Source organism: Amblyomma maculatum, chromosome 4 (genome assembly GCF_055883805.1).
Source record: "Amblyomma maculatum isolate TAMU_Amacu chromosome 4, ASM5588380v1, whole genome shotgun sequence".
NCBI lineage: Eukaryota > Metazoa > Arthropoda > Arachnida > Ixodida > Ixodidae > Amblyomma > Amblyomma maculatum.
In genome coordinates this window covers 179003257-179026846 of record NC_139347.1, presented here as the reverse complement: position 1 = coordinate 179026846, position 23590 = coordinate 179003257, and the positions used below count along the sequence as shown (strand labels likewise).

The 23590-nt window shown below is 49.7% G+C and overlaps 1 protein-coding gene and 5 non-coding genes across 6 annotated transcripts; all 6 read right to left on the bottom strand.

Annotated features, from left to right (window-relative positions):
• Nucleotides 1-252: 252 nt before the first annotated feature.
• On the bottom strand, nt 253-373 carry TRNAL-CAA (transfer RNA leucine (anticodon CAA)). The gene is made up of 2 exons: nt 336-373; nt 253-285 (listed from the first exon to the last, which is right to left on the bottom strand). It is a non-coding gene; the product is annotated as a tRNA-Leu (tRNA).
• A 65-nt stretch (nt 374-438) lies between these two features.
• Nucleotides 439-559, bottom strand: TRNAL-CAA (transfer RNA leucine (anticodon CAA)). Its single transcript has 2 exons — nt 522-559; nt 439-484 (listed from the first exon to the last, which is right to left on the bottom strand). It is a non-coding gene; the product is annotated as a tRNA-Leu (tRNA).
• A 3985-nt stretch (nt 560-4544) lies between these two features.
• LOC146193579 (uncharacterized) lies at nt 4545-5800 on the bottom strand. Its single transcript, XM_084600114.1, has one exon. It carries the CDS (start codon nt 5798-5800, stop codon nt 4607-4609), a length of 1194 nt encoding a protein of 397 aa, XP_084456240.1. The 3' UTR covers nt 4545-4606.
• Nucleotides 5801-5921: 121 nt separating this feature from the next.
• Nucleotides 5922-6042, bottom strand: TRNAL-CAA (transfer RNA leucine (anticodon CAA)). Its single transcript has 2 exons — nt 6005-6042; nt 5922-5967 (listed from the first exon to the last, which is right to left on the bottom strand). It is a non-coding gene; the product is annotated as a tRNA-Leu (tRNA).
• A 250-nt stretch (nt 6043-6292) lies between these two features.
• Nucleotides 6293-6413, bottom strand: TRNAL-CAA (transfer RNA leucine (anticodon CAA)). Its single transcript has 2 exons — nt 6376-6413; nt 6293-6338 (listed from the first exon to the last, which is right to left on the bottom strand). It is a non-coding gene; the product is annotated as a tRNA-Leu (tRNA).
• An 8881-nt stretch (nt 6414-15294) lies between these two features.
• Nucleotides 15295-15415, bottom strand: TRNAL-CAA (transfer RNA leucine (anticodon CAA)). Its single transcript has 2 exons — nt 15378-15415; nt 15295-15340 (listed from the first exon to the last, which is right to left on the bottom strand). It is a non-coding gene; the product is annotated as a tRNA-Leu (tRNA).
• Nucleotides 15416-23590: the final 8175 nt, after the last annotated feature.

Sequence of the window (23590 nt, the reverse complement as noted above, 5' to 3'; positions counted from 1 at the left end):
AGCGTGTTTAACGCAACACGTCCTGTAGGCAGTTGAGGCAAAACGATCTGATACTCGCTCTCAGTACTTGCGTCGGACATGTTTCCGCGGCCAGCCTGGGCCGCTATCGCTGTTCCGGTGGAGCCCATGATCCTGCGTCCGCACCGAACGGTAGCCGGAAGTAGAATCACCACTCGGCCATCCTGACACCGTTCTAGCCTGATTTTGGTTGCTGCACTACACTGCATTCTCGAAGTATGGCAAAAATAAATGTGTCAGAAGTGGGATTCGAACCCACGCCCACATCCGTGGACCAGAAGCCTCGGTTAGTTCGCATAGCGAACAAAGTAATAAACCTTGAGTGTGGCACCTTAGACCACTCGGCCATCCTGACACTGTTCTAGCCTGATTTTGGTTGCTGCACTACACTGCATTCTCGAAGTATGGCAAAAATAAATGTGTCAGAAGTGGGATTCGAACCCACGCCCACATCCGTGGACCAGAAGCGTCGGTTAGTTCGCATAGCGAACGAAGTACTAAACCTTGAGTCTGGCGCCTTAGACCACTCGGCCATCCTGACTTTTTTTTTTTTTTTAAATCGTTTTTATTGAGACAAGCCCGATACATTGTTAAAAACACCCCGGCTGCTTCAGCCGGTCAAAAGTTAAAATGACTTGATTTGAACTAAATCGTCAAGCACACCCATCCACGCGGGTGGGTCTCTCTGCACTCGGTACACATCACGTATATGACATACACTTTCCACAAAGTTTTCCTTTGTTGTTCGGACGTTTACATCTGCATTGCGTACCGCCATTCGAGTTTTCCATAAACTATGGAGGCCGAGGAGCATTATCATGTCGTAAGGGACACCTCTGTCATCTGTGTCTGTTGGTAAGTAGCGGATTCCAATCGGTGTTAAAGGTAGTTCCTTTTTAGTGTACGTTGAAGGACACCCCAATAGAAGATCGCGTCCCAACATTCAATGAACACATGTTCAACGGTTTCTGGCTTTTTGCACAGCAAGCAGTTCGTTGTCCATGGTACAAAAATGCCTTTGTCATATAGCCATGTCTTAACCGGCAAGGTACCTGTGTGCAGTTTGAAAAAGATTGATTGATTGATTGGTTCACAGGAAGGGAAAGGCGCAGTATCTGTCACACTTGTAGCTGTGGACACCTGAACCGCGCCGTAAGGGAAGGGAGGAAGGTGGGAGAGAAAGTGGATAGAGAGAAAGAGGAGCCGTAGTGGAGGGCTACGGAGTAATTTGGACCACCTGGGGATCTTTAACGTGCGCTGACATCGTACAGCACACGACGCCTCTTCGTTTCGCCTCCATCGAAACGCAGCCGCCGAGGTCGGGATCGAACCCGGGTACTCCGGCACAGTAGTCAGGCGTCTTACCACTGCACCACCCCGGCGGGGCTTTGAAAAAGAATGTTTTTGTACTTGCTTTAACTGGCATCCTTTAATTCTTTTAAGAACATCTTGTCCTAGGCCTCCAGAGTTTATTATACAATACAGAGGCACTGGCATGATTAGATCTATAAGATCTTTGTACAGTTTTTTCCTCTTTACAGTACTGAGATATTCTTGTGAATACCGAACCTTGAGAAATTGCACAGAGTCAACAACTTCTTTCAAATAACCTCTAGCGCCACAAGTTGACAATCTCACAGTGGACACTATAAAATCAGGAAGAGCTCTGCTCAGACGCACCTGCATCATTGAGCGCAGGAAGGGGTCTTTCTAATCCCTCATAAACATAAAACGAGACACAACCTGGCGAATAAACAAATGTGCGAGACCCAGATCACCATCTTGAACTGTTCGAAACAAATTGGTTCTTCTGACCCTCTCCCAACTTGAATTCCAGATAAACACAGCAAATACTCTATGCATTTTTTGCATATTTACACGCGACATAGCCAGAAACTGCAAAACATACCACACTTTGGCAATTAAAAAAATGTTGCATACTGTTGCTCTCGCAAACATCGACAAGTCTCGTCCTTGTCATGCCTTTGCTTTCTCGCTCACTTTTGACGTCGCCTCGTTCCAGGAATCTGCGCTCTTGTTATAGTGCTCGAGAGGCACACCCAAGTAGTTCAACGGCATGTTTGTCCACTGCAGATTCGCGAACAACGGTGGTGTAATTTCCCAGCTTCCGTGCCAAAAGCCCGCACTCTTTTCCCAATTGATCTCAGCCCCAGTTTGCTGGCAAAACCGCTTGGCGACGTCAACACTTTCTTGTACACTCTCGCGGTCACTGCAGAATACAGTAATGTTGTCCGCATACGCAAGAATTTTAACATTAGATGACTGAAACATGAAGCCATTTATTCGGTCGTTGTTAACAAGACTTAAACAGAAGGGCTCAAGGTAAAGTGCAAAAAGCAATGGTGAAAGCGGGCATCCCTGCCGTACGGAGAACCGCAGAGGCATGGGTTCACACAGGTTCTTATTGACAATTATTTGGACTGTACAGCTGCTGTAAACCATTTTAAGCCCGTCTTGTATTATGCTGCCCACATTTACATGTTCCAAAACTGAGTACAAGACATCGTGCGCCACGCGATCAAACGCCTCACGACAGGTCTATCTGTTCCATTGCAACGCGGCCACCGAACACATCACAGCGCTCAAGGATACTTCGAGCGATGTGCACATTTGTGCAGATGGTACGCCCTTTCACTCCGCACGTTTGGTGCGGTCCAACTATGTCCGTGATGACACTCTGTAAACGTTTGCCAGGAATCTTCATATAGATCTTGTAGTCGACATTTGTGAGGGTTATCGGGCGATAAGCCCCCACAGATAGCATTTTTTCTCGGTCACATGTTTGGGGGATAAGCACAATGTGGGCAGTAGAGAAGGAAGGTGGCATTTGTTTTACATTGTATGCTTCTGCAATCATATCGTATAGCAGCGGGCTGACTTCTTCTCTGAATGTTTTATAGAAAGCAGCGCCTAACCCATCAGGTCCTGGTGTTTTCCCAAGTGGCAGGTCCTCAATAGCCTTCTGAACTTCCTCTAAGCTAATAGGCTGTTCTAAGCGCGCACGTTTCTCTTCGTCTAATCGAGGCATGAGGTGCAAAAATTCGTCCCACAGACTGCCCTTTGCGCTTCTGTCATTCCCTGTCAGTTCTTTGTAATGCTCAACAAACACTCGCTCGATTTCTTCGCGGTCGGTCGTTATTCTGTTGCGGTAACGGATCTGTTGAATTTCATTTTGTGCTGCATATCTTCTTTCATCACACAATGCACGCTTATTCGGCACTTCACCAGCCCACAACTTTTCGGCGCGCGCCCTTATCACAGCCGCTGGGTACTTATCTGCCTCCAGAGCTTCTAGCTGGCTTTTGACTTCTCGGATTTCTTTTATGTACAAACCGGGCACTACTGTTTCCATACTTGTCAAAAAGTCTAATTTGCACTCCAATTCTTTGATTCGTTTCTTTTCGCTTTGATGAAGGATAGTTCCTCGTTCTATCGCTTTCATCTTGACTGTGTTCTTAAAATTTTCCCACATATCTGCGCAGCTTGCTGACTTGACGCAAGGCATTTTGATTAAGTCTATAATTTTTTTAACAAAGCTTTCATCCTCCAGCAGTTTAACAATAAATTTCCAAAGTTTCCAGTTGAAACGAGTCCTACTATGTTTCTTCCCAAAGCTTACAATAACAAGGCTGTGATCGCTGAAAGAAACATGTTTCACTTCATTGTTGGAACACATTGTCACAAATCCTATGCTTGCGTATACTCTATCTAGTCTTGCATTGCTACCGCGTTGGAAGTGCGTAAAACATGGCTGCGAGACTTGAAGCAACACCCAGCCCAGATCTTCCATGTCGTGTTCTTGAATTATTGCATCGAGATACTGCGCACTCTGATCACGCACAGGGGTGATCGGCACTCGATCCTCTGGCATGCAGACACAGTTAAAATCACCCATCAAAACGACGCTTCTCTCGCAGTTTAAAAACACTTTGACCTTTTCAAAAAAACTAACACGTTCCTTGTAATTGTTAGGGGCATACACACAAATCACTCTCCAAGAGCATCCAGAAAGGGTGAAATCGACAACCAGTAACCGACCCTCTTCGGATGTGACAATGGTTTCATTCCCAATTCCAAGATTATTTCTCAAAAATAACGCGCAACCTCCGGACTTTCCAACCGCGTGACATACGCAGACATTGTATCGGGACCGATCTGTGTGCTCCGATGCGATCTGTGTGCTCCTCGCTCTCAATCTTAGTTTCTTGTAATGCGGTTATATCCAATTCATTTTCTAAAAAGAGGCGGTTGACCTGACACTGGCGCTTCCTCGCCGCCAGTTCACGCACGTTCAGTGTGGCTACGCGTAGTGGCAGTTCAATCTTTTGTTCATTCTTAAAGGCACCCACTGCTCGCGCAGTGCTCACCTCAGGGTACCGTGGCGCTGAAGGGGATTCCGCGTGCTGGAGCTCCACAAAGTGCACCGCCTCGCAATGATCACACGCACTTTCACAGTCCATGGCCAAAGTTTGACGGTCAAGCTCACAGTTCCCTTCAATGGTATATCGTCTCCACCATGGCACGCTGATCCGGAAACCGACGGCAGCACATTACAGCTGTAGAAGCGCTATTCAGGCGCCTCTACCGCAGGTCGTATGTCTGGTGGAATATTTGGTCTTGGCCTGTAGGGAGACCGTCGCGTCATTACCGCCTTGGTGGGCGGCTCCTCCGCGGGTGCTCCATCAGTTTGTCGGTCATCTTTCACAGTTTCGAGGTAAGCGCGTTTTGTGGCCGTGACAGCAGCTTCCTCCAATGAGACCTCATTATGGGGGTGTTCGACGTGCGGTTCGTCAAGTGTTCTAGCAGGGGCTCTGAGAGTAGGCGGCTGCTTTTCTTGGCTCGTCTTTTCCTCCGAGACGCGTTGCGGTACTGGAGGTGCCTCGGCCGGACTTGTGCCGCTAGGCCTAACACTTGAAGGCTGCGTGCTCTTCTCGACGGTTGCTGTTTTGCCTCCAGCTGCCCTTGATGCTTCCTCAGCCTCCACCTCGTCCATAACGTGTTCAGTCACATCGACGTTCCTTTCTGGTCCGGTCTTGCTTGCGTACGTAGGTACACACTCGCTTTCGTCGTGACCAAACCGGCGACAGCGCGAGCACCGGGGTACCCGACAGTCGCGGCGAATGTGGCCTTTCCCTTGGCAACGGAGGCAGAGCGGAGGCCTCCCAGCCACAACCAAAAGTGCAGGTTCACCGGCTATTCGCAGTTGATGAGGTATATCTTCAACTGTCAGGTTGGATTTCAGCTTCAGGCTTAGTACACGGGTCGTTGACCCTTTTTCTGTGACGCCGTGCACACGCCAGCGCTCCTTCGAACACTCGGTCACCTCGCCGTACGGTAGGAAGGCCGCACGCACTTCTTCATCAGTCACGTTGTGAAGGACCCAGTGCACTTTAATGCGAACCTCTTGCTTGTTGGGGTCAATCACAGGACACCGGTGCTCCTTCACAGTCATGCTCCCGGCAGCAAGCACTTTCTTAACGGCTTCCGTGTTCTTAAACGTGACTGCCCACACATGATTCATTTGGAATGCTCCCAAGGCCACAACCTCGGGAAGCAATTCCAAACGGGCTAGGGCATCCCTGTAGTCCTCGACCCTATACGGCCGCGCTCGAACGTCGCCGTGCAAAAATACGGTATTAAAAACAATACGACCTGTTGGGAGGTGGGGCAGCATAACTTCGTAGCCTGTGTCGTTATTTTCAGCAGCAAACCTGTTTCCGCGGCTCGGCTGAGCCGCTAACACCGCTCCGATGGAGCTCATGATAACGCGTCCGTTCACAGTGGTGGCCGGAAGTGGAATCCCTCGGCCATCCTGACACTGTTCTAGCCTGAGTTTAGTTGCTGCACTACACCGCATGATCGAAGTATGGCAAAAATAAATGTGTCAGAAGTGGGATTCCAACCCACGCCCACATCCGTGGACCAGAAGCCTCGGTTAGTTCTCATAGCGAACAAAGTACTAAACCTTGAGTCTGGCGCCTTAGACCACTCGGCCATCCTGACACTGTTCTAGCCTGATTTTAGTTGCTGCACTACACTGCATTCTCGAAGTATGGCAAAAATAAATGTGTCAGAAGTGGGATTCGAACCCACGCCCACATCCGTGGACCAGAAGCCTCGGTTAGTTCGCATAGCGAACTAAGTAATAGACCTTGAGTCCGGCGCCTTAGACTACTCGGCCATCCTGACACTGTTCTAGCCTGATTTTAGTTGCTGCACTACAGCGCATGATCGAGTATGGCAAAAATAAATGTGTCAGAAGTGGGATTCGAACCCACGCCCACATCCGTGGACCAGAAGCCTCGGTTAGTTCGCATAGCGAACGAAGTACTAAACCTTGAGTCTGGCGCCTTAGACCACGCGGCCATCCTGACATTATTTTTTGTTTTTTTTTCTTTATTGCTAAATGAAACATGACAAAATATACAATACGAAATATTTACAAGGTTGGCAGGCCGCTTGCCGCCCGCGAGAGAAGCAGTCGTTTCATTTTGTAAAGATTTCTAAATATCACCTCAATTTGAGCACCACATGCTATACCTTTCAAAACATCATGTAGCTATATCTTTCAGAACATCATGTATTTTCACAATTAATGCACTCGGCAAAATAATCATACACGGATCTGGCACGGGTGTCACCGTGCCGATAATCCATAGCACTGAGCCGCATAGAATGCAGGCCCAGCAGGATCATGGCATCGCATGGTATTGTATCGTCTTGAACTGGCAGAAACCTGATAGCACGCGGTGTAAGAGGAAGATCCTTCTGAATGGTACGCTGCAACACGTCCAAAAAGAAGGTAGAGTTGTTACACTCAGGGAACATATGTTCGATTGTTTCTGGTTTGTTACACAAAAAACAGTTTTCCGTCATGGTAGATCTAAGCCTTTTTTATATAACCAAGTTTAAACGGGTAGGGTTCCAGTGTGTAAGTGGAAAAAATGGTCTTGGTTGCGGGCATGACCCACATCTTTCTCACCCTCTTCAACACATCTTGCCCAGCAGTAACTATGAAAATTTGTAGGTACAAGGGAACTGGAAACTTCATGTCAATCAGATTTTTCGTAAGTTGCTTTCTTTTTACTCTGTGCAAATGCTCTCTGGTAAAACGCATGGCAAGAAAGCGATAAGACGCCACCACCTCTCGGAGATAGCGCGACACACCATAACGACCCCCTTCGCTTGATGAAAATATTAAATCCGGTAAGGCGTTGGACAGCATGTGCTGAACATAAGTATGGAGGAAGGGATGCTGTATTCTGCGCAGAAACATGAAGCGCCGAACAATCTGCCTTACATATAAATTACAAAGGCCAAGGCCCCCGTCACCTACTTTTCGAAAGAGGCTCGTTCGGGACATTCTGTTCCAATCGGACCTCCAGATGAATGTTGCAAGAATGCGATGGAATTTCTGGAAATTCCCCCGCAAACAAAACAAGCATTGCAAAATATACATACTTTTTGCAACAAGAAAAACATTGCACACTGCTGCCCACGCGAATACGGACAAGCTGCGGCCCCCCCAGTGAGTCGTCAGCTCTTTCACCTCAACTGCCTTTCTGCTCCAGGTCAAGTCACTTTCCCGGTAGCATTCAAGCGACACCCCGAGATAGAGGCTCGGTGTAGTAGACAATTGAACTTTCTCAAAGAGAGGTGGTGTCTTGTCCCATGAACCATGTCACAATCTAACACACTTTCAGCATGCTGCCGCTTTTGGCACAGTAGTCCTGCGTTATTTTCAGTATAGCCCTGATACTGTGTCTGTCCAGGGAAAAAAAGGCAACATCGTCCGCGTAGGCCAGTACTCGGACTTCGCATGACTGTAAACGGATGCCTGTAACCTCCTCACTCTGTGAAACTTTACGACACAATGGCTCCAAAAAGAGCGCAAAAAGTAACGGTGAAAGTGGGAAACCTTGGCGAACCGAAGAGAGTACATTTGTACGTCTTGATAATTCTCGGTTTACGATCAGGCTCATGGTGCAATACATGTCAGTTCAGTTCAGGCGTTCAGTCGTGTCCGACTCTTCGTGACCCTATGGACCATGTGACGCCACGCTTTCCGGTCTCTCACTATCTTCTTAACATCACATAGCTTCATCTGCAATGCCTCGAGAATGCCATCTAACCATCGCATTCGCTGCCTACCCCTTCTCCGGTGACCCTCAACCTTTCCCACCATCAAATCTTTCTCCAGCGACTCCTCTCTTCTCATCAGATGACCAAAGTAGCTGAGCTTTACTTTAGAATTTGACCCTCCAATGAGCAGTCAGGGTTTATGGTCGACAATATCGACTGATTTGATCTTCTGGCAGTCCAAGGAACTCTTAAGAGTCTTCGCCAGCACCACAATTAAAACGCATCAATTCTTCGGCGGTCAGCCTTTTTCACAGTCCAACTCTCGCATCCATACATCACAACTGGAAAGACCATAGCACGGGTTATACGGATCTTGGTTGGCAGACTAATGTCTCTGCTCTTTACTAGGCGGTCAAGACTAACCATTGCTCTCTTTCCCAGAAGCAGGCGTCTCCTAATTTCATGGCTGCAGTCTCCTTCCGAGGTAATCTTGGCGCCCAAGAACAGAAAATCTGTCACCGCTTCCACTTCTTGTCCATTGATGCTCCAGGACTTGATAGGGCAAGACGCCATGATCTTCGTCTTTTTAATGTTCAGTTTAAGCCCAAACTTCTCACTCTCTTCTTGTACGCGCATCAGAAGTCTCTTGAGTTCCACTTCACTTTCTGCCATTAAAGTGGTATCATCCGCATATCTAAGGCTGTTGATACGTTTTCCAGCAATCTTCACTCCAGCTGAAGACTCGTCCAGACCGGCCTTCCTCATGATGCACTCTGCATATAGGTTAAATAGGCAGGGCGACAGTATGCAGCCTTGCCTCACCCCTTTCTCAATCGGAAACCAATCAGTAAGACCATGCCCAGTTCTGACTGTGGCCTCTTGCCCTTCATAAAGGTTCCTGAGGAGACAGATGAGGTGAATTGGAACTCCCATCTCTTGGAGAGCTTGCCACAATCTGCTGTGATCTACGCAGTCAAACGCTTTCGCATAATCAATAAAGCAGAAGTAAATGGGTTTCTGGAACTCTCTTGCTTTTTCCATGATCCAGCGAAGGTTGGCAATTTAGTCTCTAGTTCCTCTGCCCTTGCGAAACCCAGCTTGCACGTCCGGAAGCTCCCGATCCACATACTGCTGCAGCCTACCTTGCAGGATTTTTAACATCACCTTGCCAGCATGCGAAATAAGCGCGATCGTGCGGTAGTTGGAACAATCTTTGGCACTGCCTTTCTTTGGAATGGGGATGTAAACTGACCTCCTCCGATCCTGTGGCCACTGCAGGGTTGTCCAAATCTTTTGACATAATGTATGCAGTGTGTTAACAGTGTCGTCGTTGAGGTTTTGAAGCAACTCAGCTGAAATACCATCAATTCCGCTAGCTTTGTTCTTAGCAAGGCTGGCTAAGGCCCATTCAACTTCACTCTTCAGGATGCCCGGCTCGAGATCAGTAATCACAACCGTCCTATGTTGGGTTTGCACATCCGGGTCCTTCTTGTACAGTTCTTCTGTGTATTCCTGCCACCTCTTCTTTATCTCTGAGGCTTCAGTGAGGTTCTTGCCTCGTTTGTCCTTTATCACGCCCAGCTTAGCACAGAAGCTTCCTTTGATATCTTTGATTGTCTTATACAGATCTCTTGTGTTCCTTAATTGGCTGTTGTCCTCAACTGCTTGACACTGTATGTTCAGGAAGGCATTCTTATCTCTCCTTGCTATTTTCTGAAAATCCGCATTGAGAACCTTGTATCTCTCTCTTTGCCCCATACCTTTTGCCATCCTCCTTTCCTCAGCTATTTGCAAAGCCTCTTCAGATAACCAGTTTGCTTTTTTGTATTTCTTTTGCTTTGGAACTACCTTAGTAGCAACTTCTTGTATTATATTACGAACATCAGTCCACATCTCTTCGGGCTCTTTGTCTTCTAGATCTAATTCTTGAAATCGATTCCTCACTTCCACAGCATATTCTAATGGAATCTGATCCAGATCATACCTGAAAGGCCTTCTAGTTTTCTGCGTTTTCCTCAATCTAAGCTTAATTTTGGCAACAAGAAGCTGATGATCGGTGCCACAATCGGCCCCAGGCCTTGTTTTTACTGCTTGTATTGCGCTTCTCCATCTCTGCCGGCAAATAATATAATCGATCTGATTCCTGTACAGACCGTCCGGTGAAATCCATGTGTACAGGCGCCTCTTGTGCTGTTGAAAATGAGTATTCGCTATGGTCAGGTTGTTTTCTTGACAGAACTCTACTAGCCTCTGCCCAGCTTCATTTGGCTCACCAAGACCGAACTTGCCTGTAATTCCGGATATTTCTTCACTCCCGACCTTAGCATTCCAGTCTCCTATGAGAAAAACGACGTCTGATGATGGGGTGCGGTCTAAAAGGCATTGTAGGTCCGCATAAAATCTCTCAACGTCAGCTTCTTCAGCAGCAGTGGTCGGTGCATAGACTTGGATAACTGTTATGTTGAAAGGGTGACCTTGGATCCGAAGTGAAATCATTTGGTCGTTTTTGGGGTTGTACCCTAGCACTGCTTTGCCCATTCTTCTGTTTACTATGAGAGCGACCCCATTCCTTCTCTTGGATTCGTGCCCACAATAAAAGACATAATGGTCGCCGGAGTTAAATTCTCCCATTCCGGTCCACTTGAGCTCGCTGATACCCAAGATATCAATCTTCAATCTGTCCATTTCTCGCTTGACGATATCCAGTTTACCTTGCGTCATAGATCTTACATTCCATGTTGCTATGTGATATATCTCCTTGCAACATCGGACTTTCCGGTCGCTTCCCGACACATCCACAACTGAGCGTCCTTTTGGCTTTAGCCCACCCGCTTCATTCGTCCTGGAGCTACTAGGAATCGCCCTTTGTTCATCCCCAGTAACATGTGGGACGCCTTCCAACCTGGGGGGCTATCTTCCGGCGCCATATCGATAATGGTATTGTGACTGGCCATAGGGTTTTCTTGGCAGGAAATACTGGAGTGGGTTGCCATTACCTTCTCCAGTGAATCACATTTTGTCAGAACTCTCTGCCGTGACCTGTCTATCTTGGGTGGCACTACACAGCAGAGCTCACGACTTCATCGAGTTTCGCAAGCCCCTCCGCCACGACAAGTAGGCCATTTTTACTCCTTCACATATCACCGAACCTAAACCCACATGGTTCATCAAAAGAAAATCTGTTTCATGCGGCGCTCTATCAAAGGCCGTCGCAAAAGCAATCTGGAGCGTAGCAACACTGAGGAATTCGCTGTCACAAACCTCTAAAACGCTTCTAGCGACGTGAATATTCGTGTATATTGTTGTGTGCTTTATCTCGCACGTCTGTTGAGGCCCAATTAAATCCTTAATTACTGATTGGAGCCTCCTCGCGAACATCATGAGAACCTTGTAATCGACATTTGTCAATGTGATAGCCCTATATCCCGTAACAGTACTAAGTGTAACTTCATCTTTACCTTTAGGTATTGAAACGGTGTGGGCATGGGTGAACGATGGCGGCAATGTCTTGCCTTCGAAGGACTCTGCGAATACCATTTGTAATGCAGAAGCGATGTCATTTTTGAACTCCTTATAGAAAGCAGCACTCAGACCATCCGGACCCGGTGATTTTCCGGGGTTGAGATCGTCAATGGCTTGTTCAACCTCCCCTACGGTGTTGTATCTCTCAAGAACTGTTGTAGCGTCCTGATCAAGTTTAGGCATCATCGACAAAAACTCTTCCTGAATTCCGGGTTTATCGGGAATTCGGTGTCCAAAAAGCTGCGTATAGTGTTCTTCGAAGGCGCGCTAGGTACCAGAATGATCGTATGACATTACTCCTTTACAGTCTATCTTCAAGATATCTTTACCTTGGACATACGCCTTCTCGCCCGATGGGGCGCGTTTATTCGGAGCCTCACCGGCCAACAGCTTCTCACCCCGCGTTCGGATCATGGCTCCCCTGTACTTATCCTCGTCGAGTTTCGCCAGTTTAAGTTTAGTTTCGTTCATTTCTTGAAAAAAACCACCAGGTATAGCGGTCTCTAATTGAACTAGTGATTGAAGCTCCTCTCTAAGTCTTTTTTCTTCCTTCCGGGCAATAACTTTCAGTTCACAACCTCTATCTATGGCTCGCATTTTCACTTTTTGTTTAAAAGTTTCCCACCTTTCAGTTATGGTCGTTTTGTCGGGACTGAAAAGAGCTTCAATTTCTCTCTCCGTTCCTATCATAAATGCATCGTCTTTTAAAAGCTTCGCAATAAATTTCCACATGGCCCAGTCTACTATTCTCCTTTTTGTTCGGCCAATCGAGAAAAGTACTAAATTGTGATCAGTAAATGACACAACTTCCACCTTGTAGTACTCGCAGTCAGGTGCTAGTTGCACCGAGATGTACGCTCGATCTAATCTGGCATGGCTTGTGTCTTGATAATGCGTGAAATGTTGGCGCTTTCCCCCCTTTGCCAAATGTGCCACGCCGATCAAATTAACATCGTTTACTAGGTCTGTTAAGTAAGCTGCACTTGCGTCTTTATGGAAATTAGTCGGCGTTCTGTCCTCAGCTTCACAGACCCAGTTGAAGTCTCCCATAATCAGGAGAAGCCTGTCGCATTTAGACCAAGGAGCGACATCCTCAAGAAACTGGAGCCTCTCTCTAGGTTTCGTCGGAGCATACATGCACAAAACACGAAAATCGAGACAATTATACTTAAAATCACACATCACATATCTCCCGTTGAGGGAATAACATTTTCTACAACAAAGCCTAGCGACTTTTTCAAAAATAAAACACAGCCTCTGGAGAACCCACCTGCGCAGCTGACACACACACCGTACATTCCACAAAACGGTTGTACCATGCTGTCGGTGTTGCCCTCGCTCTGCACTTTGGTCTCCTGAACTTCAATCACCAGCCTCTTGAGCTGGTACTGTCTCCTCTTTCTCCCCAGCCCCCTCGCGTTGAGCGTGGCTAAGCGTAGGGGAGCGAGTTCAGGAGCTATTGCGAAAGCGAGTACTCACCCCAGCCAAGGCGATTACGCGCCTTCTCCTCCCCGGACCAGTCCCGCGGACGGGCCTTTGACGCTCCTCTGCAGTGAAGACGTACGGTTGGGACGGCCATATTTTCCTTTCTTCCACGTGTATACTTTCCACTCGATTTGTTGCTTCCCCACCACCACCTCTCCTTTGTCGCGACGCCTCTTGGCCGATGCCGCCTCGACGTCCATGGTGGCGGCTTCCTCGCTTCCTGTGGCGGTCGCGTCTTTGTTGTGAGCTGAGACATTTTCGTTAGACTTGGGGCCCAAGTCCTGCGTGGTCGTCTTGTCCTCAGCTGTGCTGGCTGAAACTATCGTGGTCTCTTTGTCAGCTGCAGTAGATTCGTCACATTGAGGCACTGATACTTCTATCACAGTATCAGCGCTGGGCGTGAAGAGCTTTCCTGTACTCGCTGGGTTGAAGTGCGAGGAAGCTGCCTTTTCCGTTTCTTCCTCGTCCATTAGCTGGCTCGTTTCCTCACCCTGCTTCGTTGCCCAGGCCACGACAGTGTACGTGCGGACACAATCAGTGCGTTCGTGCCCGAAGGCTCGGCACTTGCTACAGCACGGCGTCTAACAGTCCCTTCGGATGTGTCCTTTTAGCTAGCACCGCAGACAAGTCGGAGCACGTCCGGGCACGACGACAAGGGCAGTGCCATCAATAAACTTGAAAAGGTCTGGCAGGTTATCCAGCGTGACTCCTTTCTGCAGGACGATTCGGGCAACGCGAGTCATCGACTCCGCCAACTTTTGACGAATGTCCATCACTTCACCAAACTCGTTCAAAACTTTGCGAAGGGCTTCGTCCTACACGTAGAAGGGAACACAGTGGATCTTCGCGGTGATTTCTCTACGCACAGGATCAATTACAGCACAGTAGCGTCCCTTCATCTGCACACCATGGGCTCGGACCAGCTTCTCCTTGTCTTCATGGTTGCGCAGCTTCAGCAGCCGCACATGTCCCATCTGGTACGGGCCGATTCCTGCCACAGCCTTCAAAACTCCAATTTCTTCAACCGGTGCTCGAAAATCTTCTATCCTGTATGGCCTTCCTTCCCCATCGCAGTGCAGGAAAACACATTCCTTCAGTCCTTCGTGCGACGGCAGCGAAGGTAGCACAAACCGGTATCCCGCGAGGGAGACATTCACACTCGCACCTCGGCTTTCGCCGTTGAAAGAAGCACCTCGCTCGGAGCGATCCATCCCGCGTCCGCCCCCGACGAGTTGCTGCACTGCAGTGCGTTCTCGAAGTACGGCAAAAAATAAATGTGTCAGAAGTGGGATTCGAACCCACGCCCAGATTTGTGGAGCAGAAGCCTCGATTAGTTCGCAGGGCGAGTAAGGTACTAAACCTTGAGTCCGCCACAAACTGTGCGCGCCACCGCTCCTTAGATATGTTGGTCATTGTGCCGAACGGCGCAAAAGCGAGCCGCACATCCTCGTCCGGTACGCTGGGCCAATGCAGCTTCATCCGGATGTCTCGGTTCGCCGGGTCAATCACAAGGCATCGAGCAGATTTCACTTTCAGCTCACTCATTTCCACAATCTTCTTTACGCCCACGTCGTCTTTAAAGGTTGCGGCCCAAACGTGGATCATGCGGTACGCCCCGAGGGCGATAACTTCCGGCAGGATCGTGCGCATAGGCAATAGGGGAGCGAGCGCATCCCGGAAATTTTCCCCCCGGTATGGGCGGACCCTGATGTCTCCGTGCAAGAAAACAGTGTTTAGAACGAATCGTCCTGTAGACAAGCTAGGCAATACGATCTGGTATTTTTCACCCGATGCAAAAATCCTGTCACCGCTGCTCGACATGGCCGCTGAAGCCGCTCCAACGGAGCTCGTCAGAACACGTCCGTCACGCTCGGTGGCCGGAAGTGGAGTCCCCCACTCCGCCATCCTGACACTGCCACCAGTCTGATATTAGCTGCTGCACTACACTTAATGCTCGAAGTATGACGAAAAATAAATGTGTCAGAAGTTGGATTCGAATCCACGCCCACATCAGTGGACCAGAGGCCTCTGTTACCCCGCATAGCGAGCAAGGTACTAAACCTTGAGTCTGGTGCCTAAGACCACTCGGCTATCCTGACACTGCCGTCAGTCGGATTGTAGCTGCTGAACTACACTTCATGCTCAAAGTATGACAAAAATTAAATGTGTCAGAAGTGGGATTCCAACCCACGTCCACATACGTGGACCAGAAGCCTCGGTTAGCCCGCATAGCGAGCCAGGTATTAAACCTTGAGTCTGGCGCCTTAGACCACTCGGCCATCCTGACACTGCCGCAAGCCTGATTTTGCTGCTGCACTACACTTCATGATCGAAGTATGACAAAAAGTAAATATGTCAGAAGTGGGATTGGAACCCACGCCAGCATCCGTGGATCAGAAGCCTCGGTTAGCCCGCATAGCGAGCCGAGTACTAAACCTTGAGTCTGGCATCTTAGACCACTCGGCCATCCTGACTTCTTGTTTATTACCAGGCTTATGACAAGTAAAAAACAACAAATCAATGATAAAAGTGTCGCCAATCCTTCGGATGACACATGTGATTTAAAATTCCTTGATGCCAACCAACTGGTCAAGTATATTTACCCATTCCGGTGGATCAAATTTGCCTTTGTACACCTCTCGGATATACGCCACGCTCTCGACGAAATTTTCTCTAACAAGTCGCGTATTGACGTCCGCATGACGCATTGCCTTCTAGTTTTCCATATACTATGAACGTTAGGGAGAATTATCATATCGTATGGAGTTTATTTTCAACTGACAGGAAGCGTATACCGTAGGTATCACTTGGGAGGTTTTTTTATTGTTCTTTGAAGAACATCCCAATGAAATATCGGGTCCCAGAAGTTTATAAAGACATGCTCAACTGTTTCGGGTTTCTTGCAGAGAAAGCAATTGGTTGTCCCGGGTCAAATATTCCTTTCTTTCCCAGCCAAACCCTGAGTGGAAGTGTCGCGGTATGTAATTTGAAGAAAAACGACTTTGTCTTGGCTTAACTGGCATCCTCTTTACTCTCTTCAAGGTTTCCTGTCCTGGGCCTCCATAGTATACAGAACGGTACACAGGCACAGATAGCATAATGTCAATAAGGTCTGTATACCGTTTGCGCCTTGGAACTGAAGAGAGATATTCCATTGGAAATTGGACACTCAACATTCTAAATGCAAGAACAACCTCACGTAAGTAACCAGAGATCGTGGTCAGTTCAGTTCAGTTGTTCAGTCGTGTCCGACTCTTCGTGACCCTATGGACCATGTCACCCCACGCTTTCCGGTCGCTCACTCTAAAAATGACGACACAATGAATTGCGGAAGCATATTGCACGTTCTTATTTGTAAAACAGTTCGCAAAAATGGATCTTGCTGGTCTCGAAGATATAGAAACCGAGATACAATCTGGCGTAAAAATAAATGAACGAGACCAAGGCCTCCGTATCTAAGAAGCCGAAACAAATTTGTGCGCCTTATTCTTTTCCATGTAGAGGACCAAATAAACACAGAAGAAATGCGATGCACTTTCTGTACATGGAGCCGTGACATAGATAAGACACTCATGATATACCATATTTTTGAAAGCTGCTAGATGCTAGTCCCCGCGAACATAGATAAATCCCTTCCTTGACATCCTTTCGCTTTTTTCCGTACTCTGTTGGTTTGCTCTGCCCACTGTCGCTCAGTGCCACGATAACAGCAAAGCGGCACGCCGAGGTACTTTGTGAGTAATTCCGCCCACTTCATGAAAGCGAAATACTGAAATATTGTCGAATTGTCCCTGCCAAAAGCCTGAGATTTTTCCCAATTAATTTTGAAGCCTGTCTGTTTGCAATATCTCCCCGTAATGGTAACAACTTAATCCCGAACGCTGTCTTTATCTGAACAAAAGACGGCAATATCATCCGCATAAGCTAGGACCTGAACAAGAGCGTCGTAAAGCTTAAAACCGATCACCTTTGTGGGGTTTAAAGGGGGAACGGTCTTCCGCCCCGCTCCTACTCCGCAGGTGCTGCGTCCTCGCTAGCACCCGCGCAGGGAAACAAAGGGACAAAGGACGGGGACGACACGTAGTTAATACTCGAATGCTATTTATTGTACTTGAAAATAATACAGAGCATGCCGGCTAGCTATACATCAACAAGGTTTTCGTTGAAAGGACAAGGCTACGTAAGAAGGGCTTTTGACTCACCGGCTGGGAAATAGGGGTGTGACTTCGGCGGCGGACATTTAAACGCGCAGTGAATATGGCGGCCGGGATCTTCCGTGCGTGCCGCATTCTTCGGACGAAGCCATACCACGGCGTTTGCCGCGGGAGGCGGCGAGAGCGTGCGGTATTTACCGGTCGCTTCGCCGTTGGGAACCAGAAGATGGGCGGTCGTGCACCACGGGTCCTCCCGTGTGCGCTGCGTAATCCATGCCTGCTATCCCCCGGCGCTTGCCGGGAGAGGCGGCGGGAGATGACCGCTCTCGTTGCCGGCTGGATCCAGAAGCTCCTTCTCCTCTTCTCGCGGGAACCTGCGTAGACGTCTTGGTGGCGCACCCATCGCCGGTCTCCTTCCCCCAAGGGGAGGTATTTACCTCCTCTCCCAGCCGCCGCTGCCATGAAGCTCGTTGGGGTGGTGGTGGTCGGTTGCGGCGAAGGGGGAGGAAACTGGTTTTCCACATCCCTCCCTGCTTAAATGTTCACCTACGGTTGTCGAGAGCTGCTCCTTGGACGCCATCCGCGAGGTAAACACTAGGCTTAGCAGGACGATCCAAACGTTGGTGTCATCCGACGAGCAGCAAGGTGAAGGGGCCCCGGTGTCCATCGGCAGGTCCCAGAAGCCAGCGTGACGGGAGGGTGTTGTTCCCGCTGGCGCGCCTTTGTTGGCAGGTAGGGGTTGGCCTCCTCTCCCGTCAAGCCGGACTGGTTCCGTGAGACTCCGAGCTTCGGTGGTTCACGGCCGCAGGGCAGCAGGAGGGAACGTAAACAATGGCAGCAGGTCCAGGCGGCTTCACTTGATATCTGCACAACCCTCCCGATCTCCAAAAAGGTTGAATAAATTGAGTAAAATGACCATTTGGTAAAATGCGGGCCAATGCGAGTGCCAAACAATTTTATCCGGCACCGCACTGCGTTCCGTTAATCCGAACGAAGCACGGGCATCCGCGGTTCGTTTGCCGACATAATAATCTGGTTCCACAAAATTTCAGATTCTCCTTCTTAGCCCAAAAATACCAAGTTCATTTGAACGAAGTTAGCTTTCTCTAATCCAGCGAGATGTTCGGCTACAGCTAGGTCAATATAAAACAAGCAAAACGCATTTGCGCATGCTGTATACCACGGTTAGACTGTCCTCCGACGTGCGACAGGCAGCTCTCAAAAAGAGCCTTAAGCCTATTCGCTCTAGCGCTAAGGACAATAGCTAGAACGCAGCGCCGCGAGGCTGTGCATCTCCGCCAAGGAACCCAGGGTGACCTATACTCGCTCGCTGACATCCAAAGGCAACTTCTAAGCGAACGGCGCCCACCGCGTCCAGCGGTGTCGGAGCGCCCCGGTGCTTTTCGGCAATCACGGCTGCAATACCAGTCAGCTGATTGCGGCACCTGGCTCCCAGAGCCAAAGAGACAGAAAAGGAAATATTTACAACTATATACAAGAAAAGTAGGGCCACCGTCCCGGCTGAGGCACTCACTCGCTTCCGGCGTGCTGTTCTCCGTGGACGGCTCGGTCTCATGCTCCATGTACGGACCTCGTGGCTGTACCTCTCTGAGGTCTGGGCACACACACACACACACACACACACACACACACACACACACACACACACACACACACACACACACACACACACACACACACACACACACACACACACACACACACACACACACACACACACACACACACACACACACACACACACACACACACACACACACACACACACACACACACGAATAAAAATGCTCCACACACACACAAATACATGCACGACCATTTGTTCTCGCTGCAACTCCTCCCACCTCGCCGTCATGAAAGCATATTAGCCTTGCTAGCATAGCGATGTAGGGTCAGGCCTAATGTTAAATGTCCGGGCAGGCATTCCACGCCGCGAACTGACTATCGTCCTTTGTCCCTAGGGAGGGGTAACTAGCTCAAGTGCTTTTGCACCAGAGAACCACGTTGAGGCGCCAATGTGGGGTTTAAAGGGGTAACGGTCTTCCGCCCCGCTCCTACTCCGCAACATCCTCGCTAGCGACCCGCGGAGGGGAACAAAGGACGGGGACGACACATAGTTAATACTGGAATGCTATTTATTGCACTTGCAAATAATACAGAGCATCAGTTCAGTTCAGGCGTTCAGTCGTGTCCGACTCTTCGTGACCCACTGGACCATGTCACGCCACGCTTTCCGGTCTCTCACTATCTTCTTAACATCACATAGCTTCATCTGCAATGCCTTGAGAATGCCATCTAACCACCGCGTTCGCTGCCTACCCCTTCTGCGGCGACCCTCAACCTTTCCCAACATCAAATCTTTCTCCAGCGACTCCTCTCTTCTCATCAGATGACCAAAGTAGCTGAGCTTTAACTTTAGAATTTGACCCTCCAATGAGCAGTCAGGGTTTATGGTCGACAATATCGACTGATTTGATGTTCTGGCAGTCCAAGGAACTCTTAAGAGTCTTCGCCAGCACCACAATTCAAACGCGTCAATTCTTCGGCGATCAGCCTTTTTCACAGTCCAACTCTCGCATCCTTACATCACAACTGGAAAGACCATAGCACGGGTTATACGGATCTTGGTTGGCAGACTGCTAGCTATACATCAACAAGGTTTTCCTTGGAAGGGCAAGGCTACGTAAGAAGTGCTTTTGACTCACCGGCTGGGAAATAGGGGTGCGACTTCGGCTGCGGACATTTGAACGCGCCGTGAATATGGCGGCCGGGATCTCCCGTGCGCGCCGCATTCTTCGGATGAAGCCATACCACGGCGTTTGCCGCGGGAGGCGGCGAGAGCGTGCGGTATTTACCGGTCGCTTCGCCGTTGGGAACCAGAAGATGGGCGGTCGTGCACCACGGGTCCTCCCGTGTGCGCTGCGTAATCCATGCCTGCTATCCCCCGGCGCTTGCCGGGAGAGGCGGCGGGAGATGACCGCTCTCGTTGCCGGCTGGATCCAGAAGCTCCTTCTCCTCTTCTCGCGGGAACCTGCGTAGACGTCTTGGTGGCGCACCCATCGCCGGTCTCCTTCCCCCAAGGGGAGGTATTTACCTCCTCTCCCAGCCGCCGCTGCCATGAAGCTCGTTGGGGTGGTGGTGGTCGGTTGCGGCGAAGGGGGAGGAAACTGGTTTTCCACATCCCTCCCTGCTTAAATGTTCACCTACGGTTGTCGAGAGCTGCTCCTTGGACGCCATCCGCGAGGTAAACACTAGGCTTAGCAGGACGATCCAAACGTTGGTGTCATCCGACGAGCAGCAAGGTGAAGGGGCCCCGGTGTCCATCGGCAGGTCCCAGAAGCCAGCGTGACGGGAGGGTGTTGTTCCCGCTGGCGCGCCTTTGTTGGCAGGTAGGGGTTGGCCTCCTCTCCCGTCAAGCCGGACTGGTTCCGTGAGACTCCGAGCTTCGGTGGTTCACGGCCGCAGGGCAGCAGGAGGGAACGTAAACAATGGCAGCAGGTCCAGGCGGCTTCACTTGATATCTGCACAACCCTCCCGATCTCCAAAAAGGTTGAATAAATTGAGTAAAATGACCATTTGGTAAAATGCGGGCCAATGCGAGTGCCAAACAATTTTATCCGGCACCGCACTGCGTTCCGTTAATCCGAACGAAGCACGGGCATCCGCGGTTCGTTTGCCGACATAATAATCTGGTTCCACAAAATTTCAGATTCTCCTTCTTAGCCCAAAAATACCAAGTTCATTTGAACGAAGTTAGCTTTCTCTAATCCAGCGAGATGTTCGGCTACAGCTAGGTCAATATAAAACAAGCAAAACGCATTTGCGCATGCTGTATACCACGGTTAGACTGTCCTCCGACGTGCGACAGGCAGCTCTCAAAAAGAGCCTTAAGCCTATTCGCTCTAGCGCTAAGGACAATAGCTAGAACGCAGCGCCGCGAGGCTGTGCATCTCCGCCAAGGAACCCAGGGTGACCTATACTCGCTCGCTGACATCCAAAGGCAACTTCTAAGCGAACGGCGCCCACCGCGTCCAGCGGTGTCGGAGCGCCCCGGTGCTTTTCGGCAATCACGGCTGCAATACCAGTCAGCTGATTGCGGCACCTGGCTCCCAGAGCCAAAGAGACAGAAAAGGAAATATTTACAACTATATACAAGAAAAGTAGGGCCACCGTCCCGGCTGAGGCACTCACTCGCTTCCGGCGTGCTGTTCTCCGTGGACGGCTCGGTCTCATGCTCCATGTACGGACCTCGTGGCTGTACCTCTCTGAGGTCTGGGCACACACACACACACACACACACACACACACACACACACACACACACACACACACACACACACACACACACACACACACACACACACACACACACACACACACACACACACACACACACACACACACACACACACACACACACACACACACACACACACACACACACACACACACACGAATAAAAATGCTCCACACACACACAAATACATGCACGACCATTTGTTCTCGCTGCAACTCCTCCCACCTCGCCGTCATGAAAGCATATTAGCCTTGCTAGCATAGCGATGTAGGGTCAGGCCTAATGTTAAATGTCCGGGCAGGCATTCCACGCCGCGAACTGACTATCGTCCTTTGTCCCTAGGGAGGGGTAACTAGCTCAAGTGCTTTTCCACCAGAGAACCACGTTGAGGCGCCAATGTGGGGTTTAAAGGGGTAACGGTCTTCCGCCCCGCTCCTACTCCGCAACATCCTCGCTAGCGACCCGCGGAGGGGAACAAAGGACGGGGACGACACATAGTTAATACTGGAATGCTATTTATTGCACTTGCAAATAATACAGAGCATCAGTTCAGTTCAGGCGTTCAGTCGTGTCCGACTCTTCGTGACCCACTGGACCATGTCACGCCACGCTTTCCGGTCTCTCACTATCTTCTTAACATCACATAGCTTCATCTGCAATGCCTTGAGAATGCCATCTAACCACCGCGTTCGCTGCCTACCCCTTCTGCGGCGACCCTCAACCTTTCCCAACATCAAATCTTTCTCCAGCGACTCCTCTCTTCTCATCAGATGACCAAAGTAGCTGAGCTTTAACTTTAGAATTTGACCCTCCAATGAGCAGTCAGGGTTTATGGTCGACAATATCGACTGATTTGATGTTCTGGCAGTCCAAGGAACTCTTAAGAGTCTTCGCCAGCACCACAATTCAAACGCGTCAATTCTTCGGCGATCAGCCTTTTTCACAGTCCAACTCTCGCATCCTTACATCACAACTGGAAAGACCATAGCACGGGTTATACGGATCTTGGTTGGCAGACTGCTAGCTATACATCAACAAGGTTTTCCTTGGAAGGGCAAGGCTACGTAAGAAGTGCTTTTGACTCACCGGCTGGGAAATAGGGGTGCGACTTCGGCTGCGGACATTTGAACGCGCCGTGAATATGGCGGCCGGGATCTCCCGTGCGCGCCGCATTCTTCGGATGAAGCCATACCACGGCGTTTGCCGCGGGAGGCGGCGAGAGCGTGCGGTATTTACCGGTCGCTTCGCCGTTGGGAACCAGAAGATGGGCGGTCGTGCACCACGGGTCCTCCCGTGTGCGCTGCGTAATCCGTGCCTGCTTTCCCCCGGCGCTTGCCGGGAGAGGCGGCGGGAGATGACCGCTCTCGTTGCCGGCTGGATCCAGAAGCTCCTCGTCTTCTCGCGGGAACCCGCGTAGACGTCTTGGTGGCGCACCCATCGCTGGTCTCCTTCCCCCAATGGGAGGTATTTACCTCCTCTCCCAGCCGGCGCTGCCATGAAGCTCGTTGGGGTGGTGGTGGTCGGTTGCGGCGAAGGGGGAGGAAACCGGTTTTTCACACCTTATGGCTGTGAAGCAAAGCTAAACACATTGGTTCGAGGTAGATTCCAAATAGCAGGGGCGACAGCGGGCAGCCCTGTCTTACCGACGAGCGCACTGGCACGCTTTCAGTAAGATTGCCATTTACAATCACAAGGGTCGTGCAACGTGCGTATGACGTCTTAAAGCCTTCTAGTATGACTCGACCGACGTTGGTGTGCTCAAGGATACTAAGTAAAACCGCGTGCGATACGCGGTCAAAAGCTTGTGCTAAATCGAGTTGCAGCATAAAAATACGGCCTTCACAAGCATGGCAACATTCCAGAACATTATGGGCAACATGAATATTTGTAGCTACTGTGCGGCCTTTGATGCCACAAGTTGGGTGTGAGTCTACCAAAAGCTTTATTACGGTTTGCAGTCGGTTTGCTAAGACTTTAGTGTAGATTTTGT

Coding starts and splice junctions, on each gene's coding strand:
- LOC146193579 (XM_084600114.1), bottom strand. CDS start 5,800: ATGAGCTCCATCGGAGCGGTGTTAGCGGCTCAGCCGAGCCGCGGAAAC.